We start from the raw sequence: 12,554 nt of genomic DNA, 5'->3' as shown, positions 1-12,554 counted from the left end.
CCAAATATTCGATACCATGCTTGAAATAAAAGAAAATGTAAATATTAAATACCCAAAATAATTGCTTTCTTGAAAAGACAAAACCAGATACATAAAGCTAATAAGGCAAAACCTTCTCCAGTTTTATTATCATACAATTATAATAATAATATATTATATATTATATAATTATTTATTAATAAAGGTAAGATATTTCTAAAAGTAAAACAAGAAGAAGTGTACACCGACTTAAGGGAGATCAAAGCTGGCGTGCCACAAGGGAGTGTCTTAGGTCCGGTCCTGTACCTATTGTATACGTGTGACATTTTAGAGCTAGAATAAAATACTATTGCCACCTTCGCGGATGATACAGCCATACAACTGAACCATATGATACAGATGATACAACTGGACCAGAAAATTGCGAATAAAATTAAATGAGACTAAATCTGCACATATTAACTTTACATATAAAAAAATAGAAAATTTCCCAGTCAGAATAAATGATACCCAAATTCCTTATGCAACATCAGCAAAATACTTGGGCATCACCCTAGACGCGAAGCTATGCTGGAAAGTCTATGTCAAAAAGAATAGAGGGGAGCTTGATATTAGATATAAGAAATTGTATTGGCTGATTGAAAAAAATTCAACATTATCAATTCATAATAAATTATCCATCTACAAGCAAGTACTGAGGCCAGTATGGGTATATGGGTGCCAACTCTGGGGCTGTACCAAAGCTATTATTCTACATATTACCCGGAGATTTCAAAACAAAGGACTAAAAAACATTGTTGATGCTCCTTGGTATATCCGTAACAGCAACCTCCACCAGGACCTGGGTATGGAAACTGTGATCGAAATAATCAAGAAAACAGCATCAAGACACACAGCTTCTCGATAACACTGAACTAAAGAGAAGACTCATAAGGACAAAACCATTTGAGTTAGTGTAAATGTGTAACAGTTTAGTGTAAAAAGCAGAGTATAGTGATGTGAAGTTATTGCATGTTAAAAAAAATATTTCGTTGTATTATTGCGATTGCAAGTTTGAATCCCAGAGTCGACAAATATTTTTTAATTATTTGTTCTTTTTTTTGTAGGTTCTCTTCATTTTCGGAATTTCAAGACCATGCAGGTGTGACGAGCTCGTAAAAATGGTCACTACAGATGTTGAAGATAAAGGTTCAATTTTAATAGTAAATATACCAAATACTAAAACATATATGCTGAGAACGTTTGTAATCAATACTTTACCGGGGAATGGTCCTAATTATATGGGCATTTATAGGAAATATATTATATCATTACGTCCTAAAATGGACCAGCCACGTTAAATTGTTTGCTATAGAGCTGGAAAATGTATCAAACAAATGGTTGGAAAAAATTCTATTGCTAAAATTCCTACAAAAATTGCAGAATTTTTAAAACTGCCTAATGGACCAGCCACGTTAAATTGTTTGCTATAGAGCTGGAAAATGTATCAAACAAATGGTTGGAAAAAATTCTATTGCTAAAATTCCTACAAAAATTGCAGAATTTTTAAAACTGCCTAATGCCGTAAATTCTACCTGACATAGGTTCAGAAGAACCTCGGCGAGTTTATTTGCAAATTCTAAAGCAGATATTCTTGCTTTAAAGCAACACGGAGGTTGGAAGACTACGAATATCGCTGAAAGGTATGTTGGGCAATCTCTGGCAAAAAAGTGAAAAATTTCGGAAGAAATTATGGGAGTCACTGAAGTTAAAGAGGTAGATTGTAATCAGCCAAATACGAGTACTTTCGGGGGATACCAAGTGTATAACAAAAGTGTTAGTGAAAATATCACGAAACCTACGTTGGCTCCAGCTCTCACTTCTGGTGCTATTCAAATAACCACTGCTCAAAATTGCCCATTTAACATTAATATAAATAATTGCCCAACCACAAATTAACCATATTTAGGATGCCATTATGAAATTACAGTTATACTGTACCCATTTGTTAGTTTTAGTTCTCTGATAAATTTTGTTAGTTATATAAATAAATTATTTAAAAATGAAAAAATGACTTGTTATTTGAGGAAGGTGGAAAAATTATATATATAACATGGAAGTAAAATGCCTTTTTCTCCCTTGAATGATAACTGCCCTCTGCTACGCGTCGGGCAGTAAACTTTATTCTCGGGAGGAATAATAGCACTTCGCTTTGTTGTTATACAAATAGCTATTGTTTCGTGTTAATGACTGATTCAGCTGACGACATCACCTTGTTTACAAGTGGCATTAATGATCAGAAAGGGAAGTATTTTGATAGAACTGAGACATACTTAACTGCAAACAAACCTGGACTTAATGTGGATAAAGTACAAAATATTTTATTTGGGTCTAATAAATGAACAAATAAATCCAAGTCAGGCAATGTATTGACATTACCCTTTCCTTGACATCAAATTAGGTCGGGTTGATCACGTCGATAAGCTACGACCAAAACTATCTTCACAACTCTACATTTTGTAGATGGACAAATATGACGATAGAAGAGCTACACCTAATGCTTTAAAATAAATGGAACCATCCTTTTAAAGACAAAAATTAAAGATATAATAATAGTATTCATCTACGAAATTTCTCAAAATGTTTCTTGTGACAAATGGTTTACATTCAATTACCTAATTATTTCTTAAACTCAATGTTGAATACGAATGGATTTTATTATGTTTTAGTATATTTTTTATTTGCATTCATCTTTATACATAGATAAGAGGGTGTCCAGAAACTCTCCTGACAAAATGAAGACCGGAGATTCCTCAGATAATTTTAAGATAATTTAATCCAATTCACCTAGTCCGAAAATGCTTCCTAAGCGAGCTAAAGCTCTTTGAAGATGGCGCCTTCTAATTACTTTTTTAAATCCTACACAACACTTGGCACAATTATTTATTCTGCAAAGTTGAATCGACTCTATCAATTACAAATTTCTATTACCGGTCATAGGCGTTCGTTTTGGGTAGGTCAACTGTTATTTTTAAGGCATAACTTTTATTTTACGCATCTGCTAGATCAGCGGTGGTCAAAGAGTCGATCGCCAAAGTTTTTGAAGGCGATCGCGATTCACGGAGAAAATACGAGAACTGTATTAGACGCAAATATTAGAAAATGGACAAATATAAATTGAAAATCCCAAGAATAAAAAGAAGTCCACATAAACGAAACTAAAATAATGCCTAATATCCTGACTCACCACACGTGCATGATCGAAATAATTATGATGCTATCTCTTCACCCGAAAGTTGCGATAATGCTGATTCGGCATATCAGCATTCACAGATAAATTTAAACTGGGAGTGTGCTGTATCGGCATTGTATTGCTGTTAGTCAAGCATTAATCATTTATTAGTAAGTTATTACTAGTAAAACATTTTTGTAATATATTTATTATTTACATTAATATTTGAAACTCGATATGAGTGCTGCGAAAAAGAGTAAAAGAAATCATTTTCATAATGCGTGGGAAGAAGAATTCCTGTTTACTATTGTGAAAGATAAGTGTGTTTGTCTTGTTTGTCGGTCTTCCGTTGCTCTGTCCAAACGCGGAAATTTAGAACGGCATTATAAAACTTTGCATGAAAACTATGAAAATGATTTTCCGCAAAACAGTTTGTTTAGAAAACGGAAAGTACAAGACTTGAAAAGTAGTTTGAAGACGGAACAATCAATGTTCACTAGGTCTGTTAAACAATCAGTAGCTGCAACAATTGCGTCGTTCAAAATTTCTTATATATTGGCACAACATAAAAAACCATTTGAATATGGAGAGGTAGTGAAGGAAGCATTCATTGAGGCTGCGAATGTGTTATTTCAGGACTTCAAAAATAAAACAGATATTATGTCCGTCATCAAAGAAGTCCAGTTATCACGTCCAACGGTTACTAGACGTATCGAAATCATGGGCAAAGATTTGGAAAGCCAAGTTAAAAGTGATATTATGAAGTGTATGTACTTTTCTTTGCAATTTGACGAGTCAAGCGATATGACTGATACCGCCCAGTTGTGTATTTTTATTCGGTTGGTATTTTCTGACATGTTAGCTAAAGAAGAATTGTTAACAACGCTGCCTCTGAAAGAAAAAACTCGAGGAGAAGATATACATAACGTTTTTATAAGTTTTGTGAAACAATACGAGCTACCGATTTACAAACTCGTGTGTATTACAACAGATGCTGCACCATCCATGACTGGCGTTAACAATGGACTTGTTGTATTATGTCGAGCTAACGATGACTTTCCATCGTTTTTTTCATTTCATTGCATCATTCACTAGCAAGTTTTGTGTTCCAAAATTTTAAATATGGACGACATCATGAAGATGACAACAAAAATTGTGAATTTAATCAGAGCACGAAGCTTGCAACGACGTCTTTTTAAAGCGCAATTGGAAGATAGCGACTCTGCAGAACACACTGATTTACTTCTGCATGCAGATGTTAGGTGGTTGAGCCGTGGAAAATTTTTAGATAGGTTCCAGGAGCAACTTCCCAAAATAATTTCTTTTTTAGAAGAACGAGGGGACGACACTCATCTACTTCAAAACGAAAAATGGCTCAGTGATCTGGCTTTTATAACAGATTTAACAAATCATTTGAACTTCCTTAATTTTGAACTACAAGGTAAAAATAAAACTATTATCGATATGATGAGCGCAATACATTCTTTTGTCAATAAATTGAAATTATTGATTAAGCAAATTAGCAGAAACAACTTTCCATCGTTGAAAAAAAGGGTAGCCGCTCATTTAAATTATGTTTATTACGAAACGGAGCTGCAAACACTTCATGGTGAATTTGAAAGACGCTTCGCTGATTTTAAAAAACTGACAGATATTGTAACATTCATGTCTAATTCCATTTTCTCAAGATGTGGAAAAAATAGCCACTAAAATATCCGTTACGTTCAATAAGGAGATCATTTCCGTCCAAAATGAGGTACTGAAAATAACTTCGGATATACATCTTAAATCCAGCGCGACCGATACGAAATTTTCGTTTTTCATATCGTCTGAGAAATATCCGTCTTTGAGACAGGTATAAAAAAAAATATGCAGGTATATTATAGCTCTGCAGTTCACAGCATTCTTTGGATCAACATACTTATGTGAGTCTGCATTTTCCCAAATGAAGATAGTGAAATCAAAATATCGTAATCGGCTAACTGACGAACATCTCTCTTCATGCTTGCGTTTGGCCCTCGGTAATTACGTACCATCATATGAAATACTTGTGGATGATATGCAGTGCCACGCATCAACATCCAAATAGAATTAATATGAAAAACATGACTTTATTTAGAACCCACTTTAGTTCCAACTTTTTATTAACTATAAAGGCGCAATAAAGTTTTTTATTTTCAAAATTATTTTTTTACTATGCTTTGTTTTTAACCAGGAGGAGTAAACTAAAGAGATATATTCACACCCAAGAAAGTCACTAGAAAGGTTACCAAATACATCTTCTTTTTTGGTTGATCATATCGGCCTTCGATGGTAATCCAAGAATATATATTATACTAATACGTCGCTAAAGAGTTATAAAAACAACTGTTTTTTATATAAAAGCAGACTAAAAATCTAAAAATTAAAAGAATAACGCAGAAAACACAAGAAATCGCCGGTATAATTTAATTAAGCTATGAAATGCCATTAGTGTCAAAATTTCATAACAGTGGAGTAAACGTGCCTGAGGTTGGACCAATTACAAACAAACATTGCGGTGCGGTAAATTTGAATTACTTCTCTTGGTTTAAAAACAGGGTATAGCAGTCGATTTTCGGACGCTTGCAGTTTATGTCGTAGATCCCATGCAGTATAAGTCTGAGCACCACTGTGCTAGATTATTCATTTTTCAGCTATTTTAGTACTAAAAGGTACTTCTACTTTAAGTCGGTAGGATACACCGTTTTCTATAAAAATCAATTTGAAAATTTTTAGTTTTTTTGTCATGAAAGTTAGATTAATAGGTAACTTAATTAATTTTATAACTTATCTTTTGTTTCAATAAATGCAGCACAATACAATTCATAAAAAAAGTTTGGCAAAAGAAGCAAAACATCAAACTGAAACATTTGATTTAAATATTTTTAAAAACAAAGTATTTATTACGATGGAATGAAACTAATCCAAAAGAACAAGTATCAAAGGTAGATAGTTACAAAAGATTCTTGACGTGATGACCATTAGTCTCTATGCATAAATTTGCACTTTTACGTAGATAACGCCAAATTCTTGTAAAAGTTGATTTCTAAATTCGTTGCAAGCATCTTTTATCCTTAGCCAGAGTTGTGCACAATTTTGTATCAAAATGGAATAAACAAATATTTTTATGAATCCCCAAACACAATAACCGCAAGGATTCAAATCCGGTAAAGTTGCTGGACAAGCAATTGGGCCGCCTCTTTGGTCTTGCAGTAGTTTTGCCGAAAATTTAAAGGCACATCATCTTGCAAATTAGGTAAAACATTTTACAGGAAATGTAAGTAATCAGTACCATTTAAACGAGCAGGCAATTAGACAGGTCCAAGTAGATAATCGTCAACTACTCCTATCCAGACGTTTATGCTAAACCTACGGTGATGCTGAACAACGGTAGGGATTGTCACTAACGTAAAAATAATAATGTGCATTATGTACATTAAAAATTACATTTTTGTGACAAATGCACTGGCATGGGGATTTATAATTGTATCCACGTCATGCCAACTTGTTTAGATACCAATTCCTTTGTGAAAACGACTTCCTAAAACTCCATACTAGAGTAAAATAATAAAAAAAAAAGTAGACATGGCAAGCTCTGCTCTTGTTCTGTTTCCATTCTCTCCGGTCCTAAATATTTTCTATCCAGTTTGCAATTTCCATCTTTTATATATCCTCTAGTAGTTGGTCTTTCCATCATATTTTTGGTCTTCCTTTTGATCTGTTCATTACTGGTTTCCAGTTCGTTATCTTCCTAATTAGTTCGTCTTCTTCTCTTTGTTGTATGTGTCCAAACCATCCTATATCTTTGTGATTTAATAAATTTTACTATGTCTCCCCCTTCGGTTATATTTATTATTTCATGGCCCATCAGTCTTCTATATTCTTCTTATTTTGACTTTATTGAGCCATGTGTTCTTCTAATAATGCACGGGCATGGGGATTTATAATTGTATCCACGTCATGCCAACTTGTTTAGATACCAATTCCTTCGTGAAAACTACTGCCTAAAACTCCATACTAGAGTAAAATAATAAAAAAAAAGTAGACATGGCAAGCTCTGCTCTTGTTCTGTTTTCATTCTCTCCGGTCCTAAATATTTTCTATCCAGTTTTCAATTTCCATCTTTTGTATATCCTCTAGTAGTTGGTCTTTCCATCATATTTTTGGTCTTTCTTTTGATCTGTTCATTACTGGTTTCCAGTTCGTTATCTTCCTAATTAGTTCGTCTTCTTCTCTTTGTTGTATGTGTCCAAACTATCCTATATCTTTGTGATTTATTAAATTTTACTATGTCTTCCCCTTTGGTTATATTTATTATTTCATGGCCCATCAGTCTTCTATATTCTTCTTATTTTGACTTTATTGAGCCATGTGTTCTTCTAATAATTTTTCTTTCAATTATTCTTAGTTTTTCTTTTTTTTTTCGTAAGACATTTTACTTCCCCGCTACATTGTGCTATCACCGGTCTAATTGCTGCTTTATATATTTTTGTCTTTGTTTTTTTGCTCAGCTTTTTTCTTTAAGTAGTCGCTGGTATTTCCAATACACCACGTTCGTCGCTTTAATTCGTTCGCTTATTACTGCACTCCTTCAATTTTTGTCATTCTCTAACAGCCCCATCTATTTAAAGTAATCGATCGTCTGGAATTTCTTTTCACCGATTTTTTTTCTTTTGTTCTCTTTATATCGTCTTTTGTACTTATTAAGTATTTTGTTTTGTTCTAAGTGATTATTAGTTCTCTCTTCTTTGCTTCTCTTATCAATCAATCTTATCAATGTTAGAAGTGTTTCTTCTAGCTTTTGTTTGTCGCGCGGTACCAGTGCTAGATTGTCCGCATATCCTATGATTTGTGTTGAACTTTGAGTAATTGATTTTTTCTGCTCTGCGTCTCTGATTATTCCTTCTAGTATAACATTTAATAGCGCCGTTAATACACTATCTCCTTGGTATTATGCCCCGTTCTATATTGATGTCGGTTGTATATTCTTCGGTTGTTTAGACTCTGGCTGATAAGTCCTTCATTGTCATTCTTATCAGTCTTATTAACTTGTATTTCTATCCTTTTTATTTCTTTTATTGTTTTCTGTATGTGCTCTATAAGACCTATTGTTTAATATCGTTGGGTATATTGTTGGAAGTCGATGAACAATATATGTAGTTTTATGTCATGTTCGTAGCTTTTTTTGATGGTTTGCGTTAGTACGTGTATTGCGTCTATTGTTGATCCCCTTTTTCTAAATCCCTGTTAATAGTGCCTTATATTTTTTCTGTGTAACAATTTAGTCGGTTTCTAATAATTGTAGTCGGGATCTTATACGTTGTGTTCGGTTACATAATAGCTCTATAGTTGTTGCACTTATTTGGATCCTCCTTCTTAGACATTGGTGTTATGTGTCCGTTTTTCCATTCTGCAGTCATGTTTTCCTCATTCCAAATTTTGATCATTAATTTGTAAATCCGTTTTAGCAGCTTCTCTCTTCCGTTTATGATTAGTTCGTTGTTAATTTCATCTGGCCCCTGAGTTTTGTTTAGTTTTAGTTGCTTTACGACATGTATGGATTCTGGATAGGTAGGTGCGTCTACCTCTGCATCTGTTATTTCTTCGTCTTTTGCATATGTCTCTTAGCTGGTTTTATATAGAACCGTAAAATATCTTTCCCAATCTTTGTTGTTTATTTTTATAATTGTTTTTTTTTGTCCTGTATTATTGTTTTATACATTTGAACAGTGTTTTGTTATCCTTATTATTTATTTTTAACTGTTTCATTATTTTAGAGATCCATGTCTATTTCTTTCGTTTATAGAGTTTCGTGGCTTGTTGTTTTTCTGTTCGGTGTTCTAGATGTTTTTACCTTTAATTCTCTAGCCATTTAGTTTTTAGTTCGATTTTTTTGTGACATTCTTAATCAAACAATGATTTCGATTTTTTGTTTTTTCGGGGATCCCATTATTTGTTCTGCCATTTCTGTTATACTGTTTTTATATTGTTCAATTTTATTTTTCTATATCCTCATTGTTGTTTTTTCTCAGCTTTTGTCCCAATTCTTCAGTGTACTGTTGTTTTGTTTCTTGTGTTTTCAATTTATCTTTGTTCCATTTTTTCTTTACTTTGTTAATATTTGAAGGGGTGAGTGGATGAAGGAAGTAAGTAACAAAAGTAAGTTTTTGAGAAATTTAACTCCAAAGTTTTATTGCTGGAACTTTTTTATTAATCGATTTTTTAAACCGATTTTTTTTATTCTCACAGGTAGGATATGTATAAATTTTATTGTAAAAACAAAAATCCCCCCGATTTTTAAAAACTTATTTGAAAAATATATATTTGTACTTACCTCTTTTATCCAAAAACTTTTTTGTGTTAGAAATTATGTCTATGCCAAAATGAAGGGGGTATGTGGACTTACCTCCTTTATCTAGGATAAATATTTGCATTTTCTTTTGAATTAGAGCTATAATCAGGAAAAAAATAACATGGATGTCAAGTAAACACTTATATTTTTGGTTTTACAAAAGACTGACAAACACTGAATTTCTAAGCAGCTTTTGAATCAGTCTAAGGATATTGTACCACCTTCTTAAAATTTTTGTTGCTCTATGATGGCTTCATAATACCACTTATCCCTTTCTGGAATGAAGCAAAGCTGTTCTTTTAGATTGTCTACCTTTTCTTTGCTTAAGGATCCAGGATCCAGGATATTTTGGATATGTCTTGGAATGTTGAATTCTTCAGGTAGAAGGGATGGGAAATTTTTCTGCTTGAGGATATATACAATTTTGAAAGGTGTGTAGTAATCGTAAGACTTCTTGAAAAGGTATGATCCAAAGATATTTACGCGAATCCACTTGATTCCAGTTTTGAAATTAACCTTTTCATTAAGAAGATCTTTTTTTCTATTCATTAGTTTCATGGTTTTCATAAGATTTTCCGTGTCTCTAAAGTGATGTTGCATGTCTATCACCATATTTTTCTTGGTTGAAGAAACAATCACATCACGATATTCATCAGGGATGTAAATGTTTTGATGTTTCTTCAGTCGTTTCTCAATACGTCCAAATGCTCTATCCGAGTCTAAGTACGAGTGTCCTACCTCTGGAAACTTGTGCTCAATCGTTTTAAAGATGCCTTTGCCCACAAGATACTGAAACAAATGTACCATCACAAATTTTTTATTTTGCCCGGCACACGAGTCCGTCCACAAAACTAGATGATATTTTCCTTTGAAGGCTGGATCCACTTCGACTGTTCGTAGAAAACAACTAAAAATTTCCGAGCTACCTCTGGAAGCTTGATTTTCGGTTCATGTGCAGAAAACGGTTTTTTCCACATTTTTGGTTATTATGTGGATTTCTAAGTTGTAAAACCACATTTGTCTAAGATAAAAGGCTTTCGAGATACTAAGCCTAGGTAGGGGCATAGTTTGCTTTAGATCCAATGTTACATACACAGTGTTCTCTGATTTGCTAGCAAATTCTCTATCTGCTTTTTGAGATTCAAACGCTGATTTGTAATTTTCAGCGTGCTCTTCATTACTTTTGCCAGAATCGCATGTGCTACATGTATCGCTTTTGGGATAACCAAAAGACAGATTAAATTCATTATTAAAAATAAACTGGTATGTAACTCTTTTATTTGAAATTTTTCATTTCTTCCGTCAGTTCGGCATTTGTCTAGGTAAAGTTTATGCATTCTAGGGATCGAAAGTTGCGGTAAAAGATATTTTTTGCGAATATTACAATGCCTGGAGTAGTGCGACTCTTCTGCTGGGAAACTGGAAATATGCTCAATGACGTAAGCAGCAACTTCAGCAGGGGTCTTGTTAGGTCTGACTGCGTGTTTTCCCCTTCTGTCCGGTTCAGGAGCATTTTTCCCTGATTTTATTGAAGTTTGGATTAGGTCAACCTTTTTCAAGCTCATTGCAAACGAGGAAATGAAAGCCCGTTTGCATACGTTAGTTTGCCGGCCGGCCACTACAGGTTACATTGTATTGGTAAGGGGCAGTTTTATGCTTTAATGCTCCAGTTTTCTTTCTCATTGGTTCCCTTTTTTAATGCTCTTAAAAAGAAGGCAGTTTTTTGCATTTACATCTAGTTTGTAGTAGGAAGAAAATATTGATTCCCTTTCTTCTACAGTTATTGACTGAGAACACTCGTAGCGGCAATTTTCATTGCACAAAATCCCAGAGTTAACGGTTTTAGCGGGTTTTACTTGGCCTATTTTATAAATGTAAGCCAGACCACTTTCTTTGCACTTGGCACGTTTTCGTGCTTTCCATTCTTTAATCTTTTTCTGAATTTTTCTAGTTACTTTTACTTTTAGTGGAAATATTTTTTTCTTGGTTTTAGTGGGCAAATTAAGAGCCTCTTCATTTCCATTTTCAAGAAGAGCAACGATCTCATCATATGGAATTTACTTGTAGTTCAAAACTTTTTATTCTTTGTGGTATGGATGAAGGAAGTAAGTACTTTATCTTGTTACTTACCTCCTTTATTCACTAGATATTTAAAGTAGTATGTTCAATTACCTCCTTCATACGCTGTCTATCTCAGTTATTTTAAATCATAAAAGGCTGGGGATAAGTGGAAAATTTAATTTAGCACTTACCACCTTCATCCATGCGGATAACTCATTTTCTTAAAAAATGTCACTTACTCCCTTCATCCACTCACCCCTTCATTTGTTTTGATTATTATTATCTTTAATTTATTAATATCTTTAATTTTGTTATTAATAGGATGTAATCAGTGTTCGCATTTTATCCTCCATAAGATCTTACATCTTGCACTGTTTGTGTTCATTTTTCCGAAATTAACATATGGTCTATTTGATTGCCATAGATTCTTCCCGGTATTTTAAACATTACGTTTAAACGCAAATAGCTTAAAAACTACTCAACCTATCGCATTGAGACAAGTGGATAGAAGAACTAAAAAAAACATGGTGAAATCATCATTACGACAGTGACCTAGAAAAGAAGTATCTATCCCTCAGCACGCATCTGGTAACAGCGGAAAACTATCTTTTAACGCTAGTTTATCCTAACATGTGTAAACTATTTGTCAAATTTTAACAAAAAATATTGGAAGGTGGTAAAACCATGAGATAAAATCATTTTAGAATATTTGTAATAAAACACTCTGTATCTCGGTAAGGAGGAATATTTTATTGAAGTGATTTAGGTTAAATCTTCGTATTTTGTGCTAAGGTTTGGATCTGGTTGAACCATTCTTCTTCATGTATATTCGCTGTACCTACTGTATATTAAAAATATGTCGAAGGATCGAAAAAAAAACAAAAATCAAACTATATACAAAAAAATTAGACAAATTTTGGAGAAAAAGGT

The 12,554-nt window shown here is 33.3% G+C and overlaps 1 protein-coding gene across 1 annotated transcript; it reads left to right on the top strand.

Annotated features, from left to right (window-relative positions):
* Window positions 1-3,427: 3,427 nt before the first annotated feature.
* On the top strand, window positions 3,428-4,285 carry LOC140435763 (zinc finger BED domain-containing protein 5-like). Its single transcript, XM_072524483.1, has one exon. It carries the CDS (start codon window positions 3,428-3,430, stop codon window positions 4,283-4,285), a length of 858 nt encoding a protein of 285 aa, XP_072380584.1.
* Window positions 4,286-12,554: the final 8,269 nt, after the last annotated feature.

Source organism: Diabrotica undecimpunctata, chromosome 3 (assembly GCF_040954645.1).
Source record: "Diabrotica undecimpunctata isolate CICGRU chromosome 3, icDiaUnde3, whole genome shotgun sequence".
NCBI lineage: Eukaryota > Metazoa > Arthropoda > Insecta > Coleoptera > Chrysomelidae > Diabrotica > Diabrotica undecimpunctata.
This window is presented reverse-complemented; position numbering and strand designations above follow the sequence as displayed.